Here is a 16,050-nt window from a genome sequence, read left to right on the forward strand (position 1 = left end):
AAGATAGCCCCATGAGTAAAGTTGCATGTTACAAGCCCAGTGCCTTGAAATCAGCTCCTGGAACCCACAGAAACATGGAAGAAAAGAATTGACTCCATAAAGCTATCCTCAGAGCTCCACACACACCACAGCACACATGCCTACACACATCCTGCGCATACACACAATAATACCCAATGATATTTTTAAAACTCAATTTTTATATTGCCTATTTTCTGAGTACATGCAGTGCATGCTGAATCTGCAATTACTGTGGCACACAAGTTCATGGCACACAGAGCTTCCAGAGGATCAATTCTAGGGCCTTTTATCTGAGTCAGTGCTTCAAAAAGAGTCTGGTATCTAGGATGACTCTGGTTCATGAACCTTCTTCTAGGTGCTCCAGGATGTCAACATCCCAAAGAGGCTACATCTTGCCCCAGGAGTCCTTTCTCTAGAGTCTGAGATGCAGAGCAAATGGTCACTCATTGGAGTGAAATGGCTGCCAAGTATCAAAAGGATGCACTCTAGAAATAAGACAGCACAGCAGAGCACACTGAAGCTACACACTCCTACACTCTACAACTCACACATCCTGAACATCAAACACAGAACTCCACGGACTCATCCAAGAGGTGTCTGCCTGCATGCACTCAGAATTACACAGCAGGTTGTTCAACAGGGTGCAGCTTAAAATAGCAAATGTTTGGAATTAATGTAAACGCTCATCAGAAAGAAAACAATTGACTAAACTGAGGTCCATTCATGCACGGAATGCTTTCACAACTACTAAGATGCTGTCAGATCTCTGCATACAGGTGTGGCTAGATCAGTAGGACATGTTAAGTAACAGCAAATGGACTGTGTGCCAAATACTCAAATTGTGCATTTCAAAAGCCATAGATTATATGTGTGTATGTATGTCTATATGTGTGTGTGTGTATATATATATATATATATGTATACATATGTGTAGATTTTTTTCATTATATACATGTGTGTAATATATATACATATGTATGTATATAGATGTGTATATATATGTATATATATACATATACATACACACACATATATATAAAATGAAAAAAATTCTGAGAGAGTTTATACCAGACTAATTACAGCAATTTTAAAAGGCATGTGGATAAAAAGAGGCGCTACTTTGAATTATTTTATTTATTTATTTATTTATTTATTAAAGTAATGCATTCATGCATTATTTGTATAGTAAGAATTCACCATTGAGAAATGAACATGGCTGCTCTCTAATCTCACAGTACAGGTTTACCCTAATGAAAAGGCAGGGACATAGAAAGCCACACCCAAAAGGGATAGAAGATGGGGGTAACTGGGCCAGCATAATTGGAACCATAGGTCTCAGTAAATATTTGTCAAATAAAGATACCTCAATATTCAGTCTCTGTGTCTCTCTGTCTCTGTTCCTCTCTTTCTGTATGTGTGCACACATGTGTACAAGTGTGTGCAGGGGTCAGAGGTCAACACTGGATGTCTTCCTCAATTGCTATCTTTGTTTTTGAGACAGGGTCTCTCATTGAACATAGACCTTCCTAGCCTGGCTGGTCAGCAGAGCCCAGGGGCCCCCCATCACTGCTTCCCTGGCACTGGACTTCAAATGCACAGTACCACACCCAGACAGTTTTTAAATGTAGGTGCTGAAGACCAAACTCAGGTTCTCATGGTTGCTTAGCACTCACTTTACTGACTGGGCCGTCTAATGCCCCTCCCCCTTGATTACCTTTCTTATAAACAAACATCCTCACAGCTCTATAAAATACTCTGAATTCTCTGTGCTAGACTCCTCCGTGAGCACTGAGACCAGATAGGCCTTCCAGATCTGACTGCCCACAGTGGGAGGAAAGAGGAGTGTGAGTCTCTCACTCAGCCCCAGGAATCCCCACACTCCTCCTTCCAAGGGGCCCAACAGAGCCTGCTGCCCAACAGGGTCTGCTGCCCAACAGTCCACACTGGCCTCCCTCCCCTCAGGCAGCCAGCCCCAGGATTTCCTCTAGCCTGACCCTCACTAATTCAGCAATTTCAACAGATGTTCTAGACTTCTAAAATTACTACTCACCTAGCAAGGGGCCACCCCTGACCCTCCCTGGAGACCACAGCAGAGGGTCTGGGATATGACTCAGTTGCCACACAAGCATGGGGACCTGAGTTTCACCGTGTAAAACCCAGGCATGATAGCATATGTCTGTGATCCCAGTGCTGGGGGGGAGGGGCAGGGACAGACAGATTCCCTAGTGTACACTGGGTAGGGAACACCCACCACATGAACAGAACAGGACTTGAAGTGCACATCTTGCAACTTCTAACAGAGGCAGAAGTGGGATTCTAAGACCTCTCCCAGGTGGCCTTCCAGCTCCTGCCGGGCCGGGGATGCTGTACCAACATCTCTGTCACAGTGCTTACACACAGTCAGCAGCAACATGGGTACAGTCTCTATCACCTGTGTCACTCCTCAGGACCTTTCTTTGGTGAGGAGCTGTTGGAGTCTATTTAGGGGTTCTCCTTCAATCGCCAGTATTTAACAAGATACCAATGTCTTCATCACTAGGCAAAGTGTTCCCTCTGAATCGGGTACTTGTCACATTTGAAAACAGTTAAAAATTAGAAAGCTGTCAGAGGAGGCAGACTGCCCACCACTCTGCTTCTAGGGTCTCCACCTTCTCCCAGGCATTTTTTCTATATTAGACTTGAGCAGAAATTATGGAGGGGATGCATATTCCTCACATCATCCTTGCAATGACCCAAGGAGAAGGATGTGGCAGACGGTGAGGATGCTCTCCAGGAACCAGTGAGACTTTGGCCTCAGAAGCCCAATGGGTTGAATGAAATCCTACTGCTGCCTGTAAACCCGGCTTTCCAGCTGTGTCTGAGGCTGGGCTCACTCTCTAGGCTAAGTTAATAAACCACAGTAGGGTATGGCTCTATGATAGAGACCCAACGTGCCATGCTTGAGACTCTGGGATAGATCCCCCAATCCCACAGAAAAGAAACAACAGCAGGCACACAGAACCACACTTTCTCTTTCAACTATACCCACCTGAGCACAACCCAAAGGGCTCAGGCCAGTCCTCTAATGCAGCCACATATATATTCTCACTTTAAGGCGACTGTTGGAGATTCCTGCCTAATGCAACAGTGAAATTTGCTTCTTAAAAATAAATGAAGAAGCCAAGCGAGAAAAGACGCTGCTAGAGTTCTTCCGAAGGCACTTTAACAATGGGACGCTGGCTCTTTAAGGCTGGATGCTCGGTCTGCAAAACCCTGCTCAGCTCAAGTCAGTTCCGTTCAATAAAAGATCAAGCTTCACAATCTGTCCTTTGTCAAAACAAAGTGACACAATGAAAAAGATGAAGCACTCCACACCTTCCTGATGGGACCAGCTTTAGGCAACATTTTAAACCATAAGTCATCTACTCTGGCTGTTTTTGTGACTCTCCCTCCACCAATCCTCACAGGAAATGTGCCAAGCCCCCCAAAGAAATCATTCTCATGTAACCTCTGTATGCCACTGAACGCAGGAGCCGACTTATGGCAGGATTCAGGAAGGACCGCAGAGCACTGCCATCCCTCCCCGGGCCTCAGAGATGAAGAGTTTAATTTGCCATGAAACAAAGACACAATCCTGAAATTATAGGTGAACTCTGACAGGTGTTTCCTGTAATCTCATTAATATTGGACAAGAAGTCAGCAACACATTAATCATTAGCCAATTGTTGAAAATTAACTAATGGTCTCTGAAGGCACACAGAGTCCTCATGGGCTCGCTCCCGCATCTACTCAGTCATGTGACATGCGTTTTCCTGACGTGCCTACTGTGTGCCAGGTGCAGACCCAAGTTCACAGAGCTACAGCCCAGAGTCAGACTTCATTCAAAACCTCTAGGAAGTCCTATTACAGTCTCACCCAAAGTCTATTAACTGATCAATGGAACGGCTGGCTCTGTGCCCCCAACGCCCATGTGCAGACCCACTGCACACAAGCCACCCCACGTTACAGCAATGAATAAAATAGAAGGAAGGCAATGCCTATAAGTAGGTAAGTATATCATGCTAAGCAGAGTCCAGTGAGGGAGCAGCATGTACATGGGCAGGGAGGATGGGTGGCAGAGAGTACTCAGGGTTACAGAAACAACAGAGAAAGCAAAAACCTAAGTAGGTGAATGTAGAACTAACACCTAAGACCTAAGTGGGTGGATGCAGAGCCCACATCCTATGTGCCAAGCCCATAAGCCAGGCTAAGTGACTTGGGGTCCTGTGCTACACCTCACCCTACTCTGCAAAGCCAGGAGAGGTTAAACCGCATGACCATGTAGATACAGTGAGCTTGTCAAATCAACACTGTCCACAAGACACAGGGAGAAAGCAATCACGGGACCTCATCCCACCGCATCCCTGGCCACTGTGGTATTACCCCCAGTTCCACTGACAAGTGTCCACACCCCAGCAAAGCTTCCCCCGGGGACCCCTACCACTCTCGGCTACTTAGAGCCATGGAACCAGAACACCAAATACATAAGAACCCTGTCATCAAACCCAAACTCTGAGAGCTCCTGAAGAGTCAGTCCTCAGAGACCTTTCACCTTAGAAATTCCTCAGTGTGCCTCAAAAAAGGGGGAGGGAGGGGCGCTGCTCCCGAGACACCCGTTCACTTGGCATCCTAAATGCTAACTTCCTGAACATCTACTATGTACCACTGGCCCAGGCACAGGGCGAGGAGCTGGAAGTGGGTTACTGAATAAGACAACATGCTCAGGACCTTGGGAGGGATAGGATTGTTCAATTCTTCATCATATGGAGACTTATGTTTGAGATTATTGAGCACCTACAAGGAGTCATCTGAGGGGAAGAAAACAGTACTAGACAAGGACAGGAAGGAGACAAGTAAAAGGGGTGCAGTTGGGAGCTTTGGCAGAGCAAATGGAGACGGTGCAGCTGAGGAGCAGAGAATGGGACAACAAAGATCAGGCTAGGTCACGTGGTCCCAAGCCATGGTGTCTGGCCTCTCCTCGGTGGACAATGGGGGCCACAGAAGTTCACTCCAGAAAAATGATCTCATAGTTGGAGGGATTTTGCAGAGGTAAAAGTATCAACCCCATAAAAATACGAACAGATGAAGGCAAAGACCTGTCAAAACTGTTGCTCAGTTTAAAATGGTATTTCATGAGGCATGGTCTGCGTATGTCCCTTTGTTAAACAGAGAAGCACACAGAAGTTGAGCCGTGGAGAAGCTGGGCTGTCAATGGCTCCAAGTGAGGTTAGGGGCAGGCAGCAAAGATGCTCTCAATGGGTAGGGGGGATCCTCCTTTCAGACAGTTTGAGCACGGCAGAGAAGTGAGAGGCGGCCAGCTGGGGAGGAGGACCAGGAACAGTTGCGGTGACTGTACACTGTACAACCACATCAGTTTGCTGATGGGCGATCGAAGGCCGGAACATGAATGAAGTATGTCCACCCCAGGGATCTGGAATTTGCAATCATCCCCACTCCAACACCTGATGCAGAAGAGCCTCTCTCCTTGGTGCCAGCAAGAAGAGAAAAGACATGAGCCACACTTGAAGTGGAACAGAGGAAATACGGCTACTGGGCAGGCTCTTACTGTGGGAACCCAGTGAGCTGCACTGTTTCCATGGCTTCAGCCTCCGCTCAGCCCTGGCAGTGCACAGATGAAAGCTGCATAGAGACTTAGCATTCATGCTTAAAGATAATAATAACGATAAGCTAACTCTGGGAAAACTTGTTGCCACCAAGGTAGTCTCTAAGTCCCCAAAGCTACATGTGTTTACACACAACACAGACCAAACATGGAGCAGACTCTGGGGGATGGTCATGTTTCTTACCCAACAAAAGTAGTTATTTCTTACTAGTGACCTGAAACAGGCGGAGACATCAGACATGAGCTCCTCCTTGCATGTCAGTCTAAGGGATTGATACACACAACCTTGCCAAGCTCCCAGGCAAAAAATAATAATAATAATAATTAAAAATAAAAATAAAAACTTGCCAGAGCCCCTATCCATCCAGCTTTGCCGCCCGTGTCAGCGTCTGCCCTTCGCGCCGTCACTCACATTAAATGAAAGGTATTTACTACAGATGGAAAAGCAGCTTTGCTCGACTGCCTCTAAACTGATCCCAAAAATAGAGCAATCGCTTTGGTGCAAATTGGGTCAAATGTATAAAAAATTAAAAAAATTAAAAACCCTGACTCCCTGGTGGGAGGAAAGACATGGCATGGGACCTTGCTCAGAGCCAGGGGTAAGTCCATCAAAGCCTCCGTCCCCATAGTGGGAAAGGAAGTGTTTGAAGTCAGGCAGAGCAGAAACTCATCGCACCATGTGACCATCCAAGTGAAAGCAAGACTTTAATGACCTGAGTTGGAGACTCAGTGCAGAAACCAAAGGAATACATATGGTGGTTTTTGGAAAGGCTGGCCACGCTAATCCATGATGAACCACCTTCCCTCAGAACAAACTTGGTTCTTCTGAACCACCTGGAGAACACACGCTGGGAAGGGCAACAAGGAAAGAAGCTGGGGGGGGGGGTTGTTAGCTAGCCGAGGGTTCGCCATCTCCTCATTTCTTTAGCTGAAACAGCCAAATGGCCGGACAACATTTCAATTAGTATCCTGAATTTCCTTAGGAGGAAAAACAATCAGAATATTAATTAGCTTATGCATTCAGCTACACTCATTATTCCATTGATCTAAATTAATCTGCCATTCTGAAAGGTATTTATTTTCTAAGTTTGTTTAATCATTTCTTTTGAGCTACAAAAAGCAACAAACTGGGTCACCATTCATGTCGTTAAATTTGGTAACAAGGCTAACACCATCTGTGGCCTAGACTCCAGTGACCTATCTCCATTGAGGGAGGCTTTCCACCACACCAAGTTTCCTTCTGAAAATGGTAATCTAAAGTCTACAACTGAACCAAAAGTCACTGAAAATGTCCAAAGTCCCAGAAGTGATCTCTCACAACAGAGTTAAGAGTGTGTGTGTGTGTGTGTGTGTGTGTATGTGTGTGTGTGTGTATGTATGTGTGTGTGTGTGTGTATGTGTGTGTGTGTGTATGTGTGTGTGTGTATGTGTGTGTGTGTGTGTGTATGTGTGTGTGTGTGTATGTATGTGTGTGTGTGTGTGTGTGTATGTATGTGTGTGTGTGTGTGTGTGTGTATGTGTGTGTGTGTGCTGAACTCCTATTAGTCCAAAGTTTTCAGGAATAACAGTCAAATTTTTTAATTCTTTAGAAAGCAAACTGCCAAAACCCAAATACAGCCATCATGTTAAACCTGAAATATACACAGCATTGAAAATGTCATAAGAAATCCTGAACATAAACCATGAAAGCCAAATTCATCAAAGCATAGCTTCACCTCTGGCTGCCAGCCAAGCTCTGCCTGACCAGGACAAGTTAGTGTGTATGGCATTTGTCTTTGCAGCCTTTGCTTGGTTAAAAACGTCCAGCTTCCACACAAGAGTCCAAATCAAACGGACCCAGCTAGAAGAAGAGAGTGGGGGAGAACCAAGCTTCTTGCTACCAACACTGGGTCCCTTCATCATCTACCGTTCTGCGTGGCTTCCGGCTATAAAGAATGAGCCCTTCCAAGAAGGAAGCTGCAAGGCCAAGGGGGGAGGGGGGACCTGAAATGGCTTCTGCACAAAAAAAAAAAAAAAAAAAAAAAAAAAGACAACAGAATGTCAGGGGTTTTTAAATAATCCTAGTGATCTTAGCCAGTCTCCTTAACTGCCACATGGGTGAATGGCGATACAGAGAGAGTCTGAGAGGTGACCCCTCCCCGGGCCCAATATACCCAATGGGCAGCTGAATGGGCAAGATCCAGATTTTAGTCCAATGTTTTTCAGTGCCTTTCTTTTTAAAAACTCTATCAACTTTTCCCAAAGGAAGTTCCATAAAACACTAGTTCCATGATATTAAAGTCTTCTGCCAAAAAAACAAGTTTAAAGAATCCATAACCAATTGCTTCCAATAACTAGCTGAGTTTAAACAAAATGAAATCTGCTTTTTAGCTACACAACTTCCCAGAGATTTTTCTCACCTCTTGCACACTATAAATGTTTAAGAGAGCAATAAAGTATATGACAACATCCTGGAGCATTTAACCATAGATTTGTCCTAAAATCTACTCGTAGTATTTTTGTAGGCCATGAGATGTAAACTCCACTTCCATACTGATTTTATCCTAAATAATTAGATTTGTTGTATCCTACATCTATAAAAATTAATAGCTCACATACAAAATCTATCATGATTCTTATTAGCCAGAAAGATTAACCACAGTATCCACCCCTCAAAAACAACACTGGATTTTTTTTTAAGCTAATAATACACAAAAGCCTGTGTAGAAAGAAAAGTTATTTTAAAAACCCTTCTACAAATTTCTTCCATAAAAGTTCCATCTCTATTTATATAAAACTCATGACTTGAGACACTTTCATTCAGCATAAACCGAAGAATTCAGGTCAAATCTAGGAAACAGTAACAACGACATAACCTCACTGTGGCAAAGCTTTGGGACATAGAGCATCATAGTTGTAAACTGCATCATCCACAACACCGTCTGCCAGCGCAATCACAGATGCAGAGGACTGCCACACACCACCAAAGCAGGAAGTCTAAGTCACTTACCAAGTTATGATTTGTTGAATTAGAATCATCTTCAGGGAATGGGATGTAAATAGCTAAGGCCACACAATTGGCAAAAATAGCCAATAATATAAATATGTCAAATGGTCTGAAAGTTTTTGTTAAGGCACATATGTGTTATGCAAACATTATCTATCCCTCTTATACCCCTAGGCATCTCATACCTGAGCTGCTTGTAAAATGGAAATCACCCACCCACCACCTATCCCCCTACACGTGAGTGCACACACAGACACACACACACAGACACATGCACACTCACACACACATACACACACACAGACTCACACACACATACACACACACACACACCCACACATACACATTATTCTGTGGCTACCATGGCTACTGGGTTTTCAGAAGTGCCTTCCTCTGGTCCTCACAGCCCCTCCCCTCACTGAGACCTCTCCTCAGCCTTTATTCTATTGCAAGGATCACATTACACCCATTCTTTGGTGCTCACTGTGTATTAAAACCTGGAATTAATATACATCCAGTTAGCTCATTGTGTGAAGCAGGCCTCTGCTTTCTGTAATTTAAAAAGTGCCAAGGATCTTACTAAATCAGCTGTCATAGACACAGAAATATAACCATCACAACAGAGACCCCTCCCATAGGTCCTTGTCACTGTGTTAGAGCCATTTTCTCAGAGGTTGTTCCTGGCTGAGTCCGTCTAAACTCCTGATTGGGACCAGTCCAGGAAAGTCATGGGACCATCTCCCTTCTTTCTGTGCCGCTGTGTGACATGTCCTACTACCTTGGATGCTGTGATAAGCAGGCTGACAGCTCCCTTCCTCTGCCTTCTCTACAGAGTAATCAATAGCTATCACTGTTTCAGATTAGAGCTGGGCTGGGCTCACCTCATAATGTGCTGTTTCTGTGTTCAATTTATAAACAATTAAATTTAAAAGCCACAAGAAATCAGCACCAGACACTTTCAAAATAGGCTCTAACAAGAAAATCCCCGAGGGCTGTCTGGAAGAGTCCCTCTGAGATAGCCTTCAACAGAGACTTGCTTAAGCATTCTGTTAGCAGAAGGTATTGTCAAAACTGGCAACACCGAGTTTGACATCTGCCCAAATGGTTGTTTTTCAGCCTTTTTCCAAACAGAGGGCTTGTTGAGCACCGAACAAATCACAATTCCTGGGTTTGAGTTTCAATCATGTTGTATACGACACTCATCTACAAGACGCAAGGTGGCAGTTTTACTAAATCCCACTAGGTGCTGAAGATTCAGGGATGGGAACAGTCTCCTGTCGATGGCCTTCTGGGAACCCCCAAAGTGACGCAAGAAACAAATACCCCTTGCCTCTCCGGAGATAGCTGCTTTGGGTTCTATAAAGCTTCACCCCTTTGGAGAGCTCGGATAACTCCCTGGAATAAGGACAGGAATAGCATTATCCTCTTACTAACTTTGATGGGTTTATTTTTAAGCCAGTTAGCTTTAATCATATTGATTCCTCAACTCGGTTATAAAATCTTGTGCCCTGGGATTTGACTTTAGGAAGACTTCAGGGCTCTGTTTCTCTTTCTTTCTCTCTCTCTCTCTCTCTCTCTCTCTCTCTCTCTCTCTCTCTCTCACTCACTCTATCTCTTACACACACACACACACACACACACACACACACAGCAAGTCCCCTCCAACACTGTCCGTCAACTCCCATAAAGACACACTTGTGCTTCCTGTTCCCCACCCCATCTTTCTTCCTCTGAGAACTGTGCACACTGTGCCTTTGAGGTGTCTAGCTCTTGGCAGTACTCAGTCAACAGACAGCAGAGGATCCCATTTTACCACTATAAGAAATATGTGGGACTGAGCCAACAGCCGCTTCTTACATAGGCACCATCTCGCCCTACCCCCTGCCAGCCTACAAAGGCAGACTGGCTTCTCTCAGGGCTAACTGGGCATGACTGAGCTGCTGAAGGATGATGTCTGTGACCTGGTCCCTAAAATGGAAGGGGCCTTTTACTATCTACCTGTTACAGAAATTGTGCACAGGCCTTCTGAACTGGCAGCCATGTCTCTTAAATCCCTGTACACACACTTGCATTTCTCTCAAGAAAGAGAGCTAGTGGTGAGATGCAAGAATTCGCTGACTATATATAAACTGTTACGTAGAAACTCCTATGCATGAAGTGAGACAGCACCTCACTCCACCTAAAGGGAACGTCCCTGCTGAGGGGCCCCTGCTTCCTCTGAGTCACCTCACACCAGCCTCAGGAGAACATGTTTCTAGCACACCCAGTAAGACCACCTAAGCACACCCTCACTTAGCAGCCCCCTCTTGGCCTGTATGAGAGCTCTGTCCTCAGACTAGAGGATTTAATGAGAAAATGCACGCACACAGCCCCAAGTATTCAAGAGATGCCATAACTCACTCTGGAGGAGAGACATCTGTGCTAAAAAAGAAAAAGCACGTGAAAACCTTCAAATCCTGCCCTGGCATTCAATTGCTCTCCCCAAAACCTTTCTAGACAGTTGCTTCATTTTAATTCCTGTCCATGAGCAGACAAAATAGGCAAGCTAAGACAGAGATCACACAGGCAGCTGCCATGACGAGAACCCCCCACTTTCTAGCTGTCACCCAGCAGTCCTTCACCCTGGCATCTCCCTTCCCTGAGCCTGCTGAGGAAATCTCCTGCCTGCTGCCAGGAAATACTCGGAGGGCCTATCGGCCCGAAACACCCTTCTGGGAACATGCAATGCTTTATTCTACCCAGACCCAAGAAGCATATGATTAATTAGAAAGCATGGGTTCAAGAGAAGGTTTCAGTCAACCTTTCTAGCGGGTGGCAGTCATTGGAGCCTGGCTCCCAGGTCTGGAGAAGGGAATAAGCAGGTAGAAGCAATACTGTTTTCCAAGATCTGGGGCATGGCAACGACCATCCTGGAGCCAATCAAAGTTCAGTTTTAAAAATGCAGACACTCAGAAATGTAACTTAAGGCCAGTCCAAATGTGTGTGTGTGTGTGTGTGTGTGTGTGTGTGTGTGTGTGTGTGTACATACACAGACATATGCAGCACCTGTCAGTTCCTCCCTGGAGTGCTGCTTTGTCACACACGGAGCTTAGAGGAAGAAACGCTCACCAGCCTCCCCTGCATGGCTTCTAGACTTGCTATATGGCTGCATGGCTCTTTTTTAAAGCTTATCAAAAAGAAATTTCAGGAAGTCATAGCATTGATCAGCCAATAATAGTAGTAGTCGTAATAATATCAAAAGTAATTTCTCCCTATAAATCAAATGTTCACATTTAAAGCTACCTAAACAATTAGAATTAGCAAATAGCAGAGCCAGAAGCAACCTTAGCACTCACTATAGCTGTCCAGGCAAATTTCAGTCACTGGAACCAGAAGATTCCACTAAAGGTCATTTCTAGTACAGACTGAAGATAGTCTCCATCATTTTTTTTGAATCAGCATACTAAATTTTCAACAAATTAAAATGCATATAACTGCCCCCAAAACAATAACAGCTTCAGACCTATCCAGTGTTCTATGACCAAAGGTCACGTTCATATTCTAACTCCCTACCACTATGAAGTTGCAGTTTTCACTTCCCCCACCCCCCACACACAGCACTACACACATACAGACACACACACACACACACACAGAGGCTAAATATACTCATGGACCCACCCTCTACAAGCTGGGGAGAGAGGAAGCCATAGCCCATGAAGCCCCTTGCCTGCAGTTGCCACCATTGCTCACATTCCAGACTGCTAAGGCTCTGAGAAGTGTCACTGCAGAAAGCAAATCCTTTTGAAGCACAGATGGCAAATGAGAAAGACTTCCCACAGAAAAAAGGATACTTCCATTCCACTATACTAATGCAGGCTCTTCGGATGGGGTTATTGAGGGATAAACAGAAAAGGGCACGGGCAGGTCGGCTGTTAGACGAGTTACCCTGTTTTTTGCTCTTGGCGTATTGCTGACGTTTTCTTTGGGAGAGAGATCCTACAGGTGGGGGTGCAGAGGTGCTCATGGTCTGGGCGGCCTTGGCCTGTCTAGCAGCATCAATTGCAGCTTGCCAAGATAGGACAGTTTGCTTGGAGCTGTTGGGCTGAGAAGTTGGTCCTTCACCAGAAATAGGGAGTCTGGTGCCTCTTGCATAGTTTGCCTCTGAGGAGAGGAGAAAAGAGATTATTTCTTTTGAAAAAAAAAGAAGAAGAAGAAGAAGACGACGACTTCAATCCATACTATCTTTTTAAAAAGCAAAAGTGTCTCCCATCTTGCATTTCCCATTTTGAACCTTCTGTCATAGTAGTGGGGTTTGGTCAGGCAATGCAAAAGTCACCAGAGCTCTACTCAGAGCATCAGTCATGCAGGGCCATTGCTGTGCCACACCTAACCACACTGGTACTCGTCCATACCTGTGTCTTCAAAAGGAATCTTTTAGTGCATCTCTTCTGACAAACTGAGGCCATTCTCACAGTGATCCCGTGTCTTTTCCTGACTTTGAAAACACATGTATCTCTTATGGCTTAACAGATATATACAACTCCCTTTCTCAAAAAGTAATTACCAACACACACACACACGCGTGCGCGTGCACTCATGCATGCACAAACACACACACACACACTCAGCCAATAATTCAGTAGTCTTAACCACTTTTAGAGTATTCCTCCAAAAGCTTTCCATAGCCATATATGCAATTTTTTCTACAAGGAAAACAAAAAACAAAAAAACCTCTTCACTGGCACCAGGCAATACCAAAAGCACCACAACAAATATCTGGATTATGCATTAACACTTCCTACAAATGAAAATTCATGATGCTTGGGACTCATTTCCTCCACAAGCTTCTGAAAACAGAAAAACATCTTTAAGGCTTTTTTATTATTATTATTGCATTTTAAATTGCAGCAGCAGCAGCCAAGCCAGCATCCACTCTGCCTGCACCGTAAGAGTCAGGGTGCATTATGCCAGGGAACCTCAAGGCCTATGCAAGAATTATCTCAGTGTAGAGTAGCATCCAGGTACTCCCAGGGCAAAATACTCAAAAGGTGGGGGTTGAGAGGAGGGCATGGGATGGAGGGTGTCCCTTCATGTGTAGAGCTCGACTCACTGTGGGTCTGGCCATTCCTTGGAAGGTGGACATTTGGGCCACCATCACCTCTGCTGAAGCAGATGTCAAAGTGAGAGTGGTGTCAGAGAGGTTGGAAATCAGGCGTTTGCAAAACCAATTATCACTAAGTAAAGAGTCAAAGCAAGCACAGGTCTCTTGTCCTACTGTCCTTAAGAGCCTGGGACAGAGCAAAGCAGGCAGGTGGCACTCAATCTGAGATCAGGGACTAGTTTTGCCAAGCGGTTCCTTTGAGAAGCGCTCACCGGAAAAGGCTTCAAGAAAACCAAGGTTTGGGAGATGCTAACGACCTCCATGAAGGGAACCTGGCCAAAAGCACCCCAGCCTTCTTAGACCCGGCCCCGCTGGTGTGGAAACTGCACGTGGTGAGTTGCAGAGCCCCACAGCGGCAGCAACTCTCTGGGCATTGCTAGGTTACCGACGTGTGCACAGGAGGCACAGGAGCGGGAATACACGCTCCACCCGATCCTGTTCTCCCAGATTCTAAGACCCGGGGCTTCTTCCATGAGATGATGGGACCAAGCGACCCAAGGGGTAAACCTGGAACAGTCCTAGAATTTTCCTGATGCTACTAAGGACCTTCCTCTTAGTCAACCAGAGGCGCGGGAGATAGGGGGAGGCTGGAAAAAGGGTTCAGGCTGAAGACTAACACCTCCTCTTCCATCGCTCAGGGGCGATGAAAGAGGAAAGTTGAGCCTGAGCACACTGAACCCGGATCACCTCACTCTTGCCCCTTGGCTCCACAGTACTCCACACACACCCAAATGGCCGCCCCCACCCCCAGCAAATGCAGAATTAACTCTGACATTCACGGCCTGAAGAGAACGGAGTAGCTGCCGCGCATCACCCCTTTCTATGTAGATGACACCAAGCCAAAAGCATCATTTCCAACCCCCTCAACCCACCCAATGCATCGGAGATGGGGGGGTTGGGGGTGGGAAGAGTAGGATCATGATAGGATGAGGTTTGGCAGCGGGTACCCAAGCTCTGGCTGCTCACCGTTCGCATGGTCCTCTTGGTGCTGCCGTTGATGTTGCATTTTTTTCATCATCATCATCATCATCATCCACGAACATTTATTGAGCGCCTACTGTGTGCAGGGCACTATGCTCAGGGTTAGGGAGGGGGAGGAACGGATATGGGAGGTTACGGATAGGTAGGAGCCGCGGTCCCTGCCCTTATTTTCGCTTCAGCAGGGGGTGGGGAAGGACAGAGACAAATAACCAAAAATAAAGATAATTTATAAAAACCGCCTGCCACCCACGCTCCTTCTTTTTTTGAAAAATGGAGCAAAATAAACTTTTTGTAAAAAATAAAATCAGATGTATATATTATCTTAGTAATATATACATGTAATTTTTTTTATTTTTTTATTTTTTTTACTGCAAAGGAGAATTGGCTTGGTCCCCCTCCTCTAGCGGAGGGACACCGTGGTGGTGCCCGCCCGGCCTGCCGGGCCGCTCGGCGCGCCCCCCATGCCGCCCGTCCGCCCGCCCGCCGCGGTGCCCGGTGCCCCGCCGCCGCCGCCGCCGCCCGCGCCGCCGCTGGCTCGGGACCGCGGGCAGCCGGAGCTCACATCCGGGGACGGAGGCGCTCGCCCGCCCGCCCGCCCGCTCCGCGCCCGCCGCGCCGCGCTGCACGCCGGCTTCGCCCTGGCGACGCTGCGCGCCCGCCGCCGCCGTCCCCCGCCCTCCCCCGCGCGCCCGGGCCTCCCACCGGCCGCGCCGCGCCCCAGCTGCCCGCCTGCGGCCCACGCGCCCCCCGGGTTCCACGGCGCGCGACTCGGACGCCGCCACCCCCAGGCTGGCGCGGCTGACCGAGGGTTAAGTGCGCTGTGGCTGCCGGCAGCCCGGTTAACCCCCTCGGCGCCGCCGCGCGGGCGCCCCTTCCCCGAGCCAGGCCCGTGGGGCCCCGTGCCTGCTGCTGGGGGCGCCAATGCGCCGCTCCTCTACACGGCGTCCCCAAGCGGAGGCTGCTGGGGTCCCTGGGGTCCCCTGGGCTGGCTCCGGTGGCCTTCGCACTCCACACCTGGGGGAGGCCCCGCCCCCCCCCCCAGGAACCCAGGTGCCCGCAGGCGATCGCTGCTGATGCAGCATCAAAGCTCAGGGTTCGAGGGCTCTGCTTGGATTGGACAGGCGTCCCCCAGCCCCTACACCGTTTCTTCCAGTTTAGGGGTGCAAAGAGATGGGGGCTTGTTCTTTGGGGAGCACTGATTGTCCTCAGAGAACTGCCCTCAGCCCTGAATCCCGTCCTCCCTCCCCTATGCATACGTGGCGGTGGGCTCCCTCCCTC

The 16,050-nt window shown here is 47.1% G+C and overlaps 1 protein-coding gene across 13 annotated transcripts in view; it reads right to left on the reverse strand.

The window, feature by feature from the left end:
- The window catches only part of Cacna1d (calcium voltage-gated channel subunit alpha1 D), a 322,551-nt gene extending 307,280 nt beyond the window's left edge, over positions 1–15,271 (reverse strand). For all 13 annotated transcript variants that reach the window (XM_085828488.1, XM_085828485.1, XM_021182194.2 and 10 more), the window contains exons 1-3: positions 14,758–15,271; positions 12,482–12,791; positions 8,652–8,757 (exon numbers count right to left, since the gene is read on the reverse strand). In XM_085828488.1, coding sequence (XP_085684614.1) covers positions 8,652–8,757; positions 12,482–12,791; positions 14,758–14,824 — 483 coding nt within the window. In that variant the 5' untranslated portion in view covers positions 14,825–15,271. The remainder of the gene's footprint in view (positions 1–8,651; positions 8,758–12,481; positions 12,792–14,757) is intronic.
- Positions 15,272–16,050: the final 779 nt, after the last annotated feature.

The sequence above is a fragment of the Mus caroli genome, unplaced genomic scaffold (assembly GCF_978045245.1).
Source record: "Mus caroli unplaced genomic scaffold, Mus_caroli_1 scaffold_12, whole genome shotgun sequence".
NCBI classification, from domain to species: Eukaryota; Metazoa; Chordata; class Mammalia; order Rodentia; family Muridae; genus Mus; species Mus caroli.